This window comes from Arachis ipaensis, chromosome B04 (assembly GCF_000816755.2).
Source record: "Arachis ipaensis cultivar K30076 chromosome B04, Araip1.1, whole genome shotgun sequence".
Classification (NCBI taxonomy): Eukaryota; Viridiplantae; Streptophyta; class Magnoliopsida; order Fabales; family Fabaceae; genus Arachis; species Arachis ipaensis.
In genome coordinates this window covers 3,353,217-3,359,217 of record NC_029788.2, presented here as the reverse complement: position 1 = coordinate 3,359,217, position 6,001 = coordinate 3,353,217, and the positions used below count along the sequence as shown (strand labels likewise).

At 32.5% G+C, this 6,001-nt stretch overlaps 1 protein-coding gene across 1 annotated transcript; it reads right to left on the bottom strand.

Moving 5' to 3' along the window:
* Positions 948–5,820, bottom strand: LOC107637509 (Werner Syndrome-like exonuclease). Its single transcript, XM_016340918.2, has 6 exons — positions 5,372–5,820; positions 4,304–4,483; positions 3,498–3,628; positions 3,227–3,388; positions 1,835–1,945; positions 948–1,273 (listed from the first exon to the last, which is right to left on the bottom strand). The coding sequence occupies exons 1-6, from the start codon at positions 5,664–5,666 to the stop codon at positions 1,196–1,198; spliced, it is 957 nt and encodes a 318-aa protein (XP_016196404.1). The 5' UTR covers positions 5,667–5,820; the 3' UTR covers positions 948–1,195.

Genomic DNA, 6,001 nt, shown 5'->3' with positions numbered 1-6,001 from the left:
CTAATTCATCGCGGATTTGAATTCTATTTAAAGGTCTATCGCTAACTAATAAGCTACATACATAAGGCAAAATTCAAATTCACAACACTTACTTAAACTTAAACGAATGAATGAACTAACTATTTGACTAACTCAAACTAGTTACTTGTTAACTTTATTTATTGTTTATTAGAGTCAGCCTTAGAATATTAACAAGTTTTTTTTTGGTACAAAAACAATGTACAAGAATTATGGAAAGCCCAAATGAGTGAATGACAAATATTTTATTTCATAGCAAAGATTTTGATATTCAATTGATGCTAAGTTGCGAACCATTATAGCGGGAATTACATAGTTACTTTTAGAAGTTCTGGAAGCTTTTAATCCCCTATCACAAATATCATGGGACCAGGGTGTGATATTTTCAAAGATGTTTGATGCTTCATGTATGACAAATTATTGAACATTAATTGAGGAGTAATTTTCAACCAAAGTGATCATTTTCTTTCCATTTACACACGCCAAACCTAAAAACGAAAAGAGAAGAAAAAAGACATAATGTTTTAACCAAATAAATAAATGAATAAAATTTCAATTTTATTTTATATAGAAGCAGATCAAATTTATAAATTGACAAATCAATATTTATGCAAATTTATAATTATATAAGAGATTAATTTTAATTCACTAATATTGTGAAAGTCAATCATTTCTTAATAAACACTTTTTCTGACATAATAAGTAATTAATGTCGTTATAAAACTTTTGTATACTAGACAGGATAATAAAACTAAACCTATTAAACAAGTAAATAAAATATATTTTATTTTTGTATTTTAAAACTTAAAAAATTTCAGCAGAGAAAAGGAAATATGTGTGATAAAGCCACTGTAAGTGATCCAATAGTGAGAAATTAGAATATAGGTAAGTACGTTCAAAATCTTCATTGCTGCCAATGTAACCAAAAATAAAAATAAAAAGATTTGCTGAATCAATTAGCAGTTTTAAGTCAATTTTTCATAATCTGACTCAAATAAATTATGATTTTAGTTCTAACTTCTAAGGAGTTTGATTTCTTGGGGCATTCACAATAATAAACAGACATTTAGTACACAATTACACATACATAAATATAAATATAAATACTGAAAAAGAATAGAAGAGATTTATGATTAGAATAAACGAAAGGAAATTCATTACACAGTTGGAGATATAGTCATTGTTGCGGTACATCTTCCACTTTGCCACTTTTGTCAGTACTTTCCACTTGGGCCTCTGGAAGATCTTTAATAGCCTGCAGAAGAATAAGTGTTCTAAGTACAAAGATTGAGATGGCCAAAAAGAAAAACAGTACAAAGATTGAGGCCATTATTTATTATTTGTTTTATTCACAACAAACATAGTTTGGAATTAAAACACATTTGTCATTTAAAAATGGATATTGCCATTCTTATTTTAATATAATTTTTTTCTACAAATTTATACAAACATACAATACAAAAAATTCAAGTGTCGAGTAATATTATTAAAAATAGGAGTAACATCATTTTCCAGGTCATTTATAAATTATAAATCCAATACAACATTTATTAAGCATTTTTAATTTTTATCATTCACACAAGGTTAATCCACAATGAAACATTTACACTATAAACTAGTTATAGAATAAAGAATATTTTAGTAAACTACTTTGTAACCAATTCTTGATTTTAGATTCTTTAATTAGATTGAAAACATCTAGACTGACAGATACTGTGCACAGTGCACCAGAGGAAGTAGTTTCCTAAAAAGATGAGGTTAAGAATGTTGTTGAGCGGTGTACTATCCAATCTGTACTATTGTTGTTAGTTGTTACCTGAAAGAGATGCCAGGAAGCAAATGCATCTGTGGCTGCATACTGTAATTGCTCCTTTGACAAAACAGGAGTCTCCCAATTCCCCAGTCTTATTTTGTTTGGCTTTTTAAGCTGCAAAATTTAACAAGGTTGTTATATATTCCCCCAACATTTTTCATCATTATCCTTTTCCTGAAAGTAGTACAAAGTAGAAACAACTATCTACCCCCCACCCCCTTTCTCACATTTTGCTCTCTCCTCTGGAGCAATGATTTATTTTTTCATAAAGAAAAATAATATAATTATTTTAAAAAGAACAATGTCCGAACATTCAAATGCAAATTAAATACTTGTGGCCATAACTATTCGTCGTAAAAGCAGGAATACAAATAACCTGGTCCTGATGAAGAGAAAATGAAAAAAAAATTGTCATAAGTATTGTATTCATTTTTGTCATTTGAATGTTTCCAAATTCCAACTTTCTACATATTCTCTTGCCGTTAAACTGCATTATGAAAATCCAACCAGACCCTAAATATATATTTAAAAAAAAAAATAATGAAAGATAGGGATTGGTGTGTGTTAGAACTAAAGAAGAGAACGACTTGGGGCTAGTTTAGACTTTGGATAAACAACTTAATTAAGTTCTACTGAAAAAAGAGCTTAAAATATAAAAACTTATATTAAAAGTAGTTTATAAATAAGTGATTTTGTATTTGGTCTTTTAGTCACAATAGTGTCTATTTTAAAATGAAAGTGATAAAAAGCTTTTTTATTATAGAACAAGTTATTTTTTAACTTCTCCATAGACACTTTAAATAACTTCTTAAAAAGTCACAAGTTAATTTAAAAGTTGTATCAAACATTCATGTTGTAACTTTTCATAAGTTAAAAAAAAAATCACTTATGAACCTATTCAGGCCGACCCTTAATGCTCCTAAGACACAATAACGTCTCCAATCAATCATTGTGTTTTTTAAATGCATGAAATAAACGGATTGAAAAAATAACTTCTATTAACTTTGGGTGATTCCTATCCTTATTTCTTTGTTTAGATTATTGAACAGATTTGTTTAGATTATTGAACAGATAGAGGTAAAAAAATTACCATTAAACTGCTACTCTTTAGTTAACATTACTTATGCATAAATAATACTTAGGAATATAGCAAAAGAATCAATTGGCATACGTAACATGTAATTTTGCATGGGTTTAATAATTGAGAGGAATGATTGCTTCTCTATGTGTGGCTAATTCAACCCAATGAAGCCACCACTTTTAAAAGGATTCTACCATGTGAACTTGTATTAACCATCCAGATTGACAAAAAGCGCAAAGTGCAAACTGTTTCTTTGAGGCATCAGGCATTAAGAAACTAAAACAAGATGCAAGAAAATCGGACTAAGAACAAACCTGTTTGGATAAAAGCTTTTCAGCCAAAGATGCAAGACCCCACTGATTTGGACTTCCGCCTAGCTTTCTATTAGCATGAAAAGAAAGATCTTCCAAACCTTTAACAGATATTTTATAGTCTCTAAAAACCTTCGCAGCATCTCCACGAATCCCAGCTCCAACCTTGCACATGTCAAACATTGTATTAATACCTAGTACGTATTATAGTTGTTTGCTGCTCATAGACAGAAAGGAAAAATAAAAGAGGTGAATTCCGGCTTAACAGAAAAACCTTCAAAATTAAAGGATCTTCAAGCAGGATCTGTAGATTTTTAGGGATTCCAGAATGAATTAGATGTAGAACATGACAATGGCTAGTGCCATGACATATCTGCATAACTGCTACTTTCCCAGGTGGAACACCTACAGACAAAGGAAACAAAGCTTTGAAAAAGAGGGGAAAATGGATAATCCTAAAAATCAAGAAGAAGAAACCAATCATGTTATTGAGTAAAGACCCAAACATTTGTCCAGAATGTGGACTTTCAATCCTCAATTCATGAGGCTTAACCTTTATTAGAAATAACACATGTGATTAACAGGTGTGCTATTGTAATGCGCAACTATTTGTGATTAATATGGCATTGGAAACATATAGACTCTTATGTAATAGCATATGGTATAGTATTTAAATTATACATGTCTTTACTCGCCATTGCAGAGTGTTGACAGGTACCTAAATTCCTAGCCCCTAAAAATTTCTTTCACAAGTTATTTCAGTTACCCTTTCTCTTGATTTTCCTACAAATTCAACCACCTTCGAGGCGCAAAATTCCTAGTGATTACAAACCAATGCCAGGTGATAGACTAGTTAAAGCATCTTAGATGATAAAAATTCCTGAACCAATACTAGTCAAATACAGGCAGGCAAAATGGGGAGGCAAAATATATCCGTTCACTGCTGTTCACATACTAAACCAGGGATTAGAAAAATCTAAACATCAGATACACAATCTATAGTATTGTGTTAATGCTGCAACTCGACTAAATGGCACCAGGTATATTACTAATTGAAAAAGGAGAAACAGCTGAACTAACCGCTTCTGAAGCTAGGTTTCCACTCAATGTCAAATCCAAGTGGAATTTGCACCATCTGTCTTTTCTTTTCTTCAAGAATTTTCAATAGCTTTTCTGCAGATTTCTCTACATCAGCAAACGTCCTACTATACATAATTTGGCCAGCAAACTTTATTACAGGCAACCGCATCCTTGAGTAGCCTGAGTGATAGTAGAAAAAAGCATAATAAGTTCAATTACAAAGCATCCAAAATCAAAATAATATAAGGCAGAGCAGAAGTGTTCATGGGGTTCACTTCAAAGTGAACCATATACAGAGATTCAAGCTTCCTGGAACTTGCTTAAGACAATTTAATTATTACAATCCTGGTAATAAGCTGGTTGAAGGAACCCAGGACTTAATTAATCAACATTGGAGATTCCAAAAGAAGACTTAGACTCTGACAGTAGCAAAGCCTTATCGGTTGCTCGTTTCAAGGTTTGTAATTTAATTCCTATGAATTTTGCCTTGATCAAACCTTGAAACAAACACCTCCTTAGAGGAAAACAAGAGAAATTCCACAGAAAATTATTAGATAAATGGGAATACATAATAAAGAATTGAAGACATATCGGGAGCTAATATGAATCGGATTGGAATCACACATCAATACATCATTCAGTGTTCTTACCTACTGTCATGGACAAATTGTGTTCATCGCTGCATACTCATATTTATTTTGTTATCCATTTCTTTGAACAAAAATCTAAGTTTATCGAACTCTGATAAATTATCATGGCAAAGTATGAAATAAAAGTAATCTTATTTGTTATGCCTGTGTACTGAACTACCAGCATTGTTCAGCTAAGGGACACAAAACCATAACGTGTTTCAGAATCTGTTAAAAGCAGAGAATAATAGGAAACCTAACCAAACAAAACTATTAGAAAATCAATTGAAACTGAAGCAACAGTCACCAATAGAAACAAACAATAGCGGATTAGCAAAAAAATGAAATGACAAACCCCGAATGGAGCGAACATTGAAACCTTCAAGCTCTGAAAATGGCAGAAAGGAATAATGAGATTCTAAAAGAAACATAATAGGACCTTGGCAAGGTGACAAGGAATGGGCATTAGGGTGCTGAAGAGCGACAAGTGATCTCGGCAATCGGCGGCGGCGGTGGCTCCGACGAGCAGAGTTATCGGGAGATGCGTCGTCGGCGTCGTCTTTAGCGGCGGAGGAATCGGAGAAAGGGCGCTTGTTGTTGTAAAAGCGGGATTCGATGGCTTCGATGGCGCGAAGGTCTTCCTCTGAGAAAGGCTCGTCTTGTTCCCAGTCGCACACGAACGATGAAAGTGGAGGCAAAACGACGCCGTTTTGGGGTTGATGTTGGAGATTCATGTCGTTCACATTCTCTCTCAATTGCTAATCTTTGAGATGGAGGGAATCTAGGCTATTTTGACTATTTTCAAGGACTGTGGTTCTTTTGAACTTTGGTTTTGGGGGGAGAGAAGAAAAGTTCAATTTTCACCGAGAAATTGTAATTTGAGGTGTCTAGACGAATATTAGGAACCACTAACTTTTTGTGATTTGTAATCATTAAATAGTCATTAATAATGATTTTAATGGTATAAGATTGGTGTGAGATTTCATATAATGGCTCACTTTTCTTTGTTGGTTACATGCTGGCCAAAATTTAACAAAGTTACTGGTTCCTAGATTTTTCCTTTATCAAA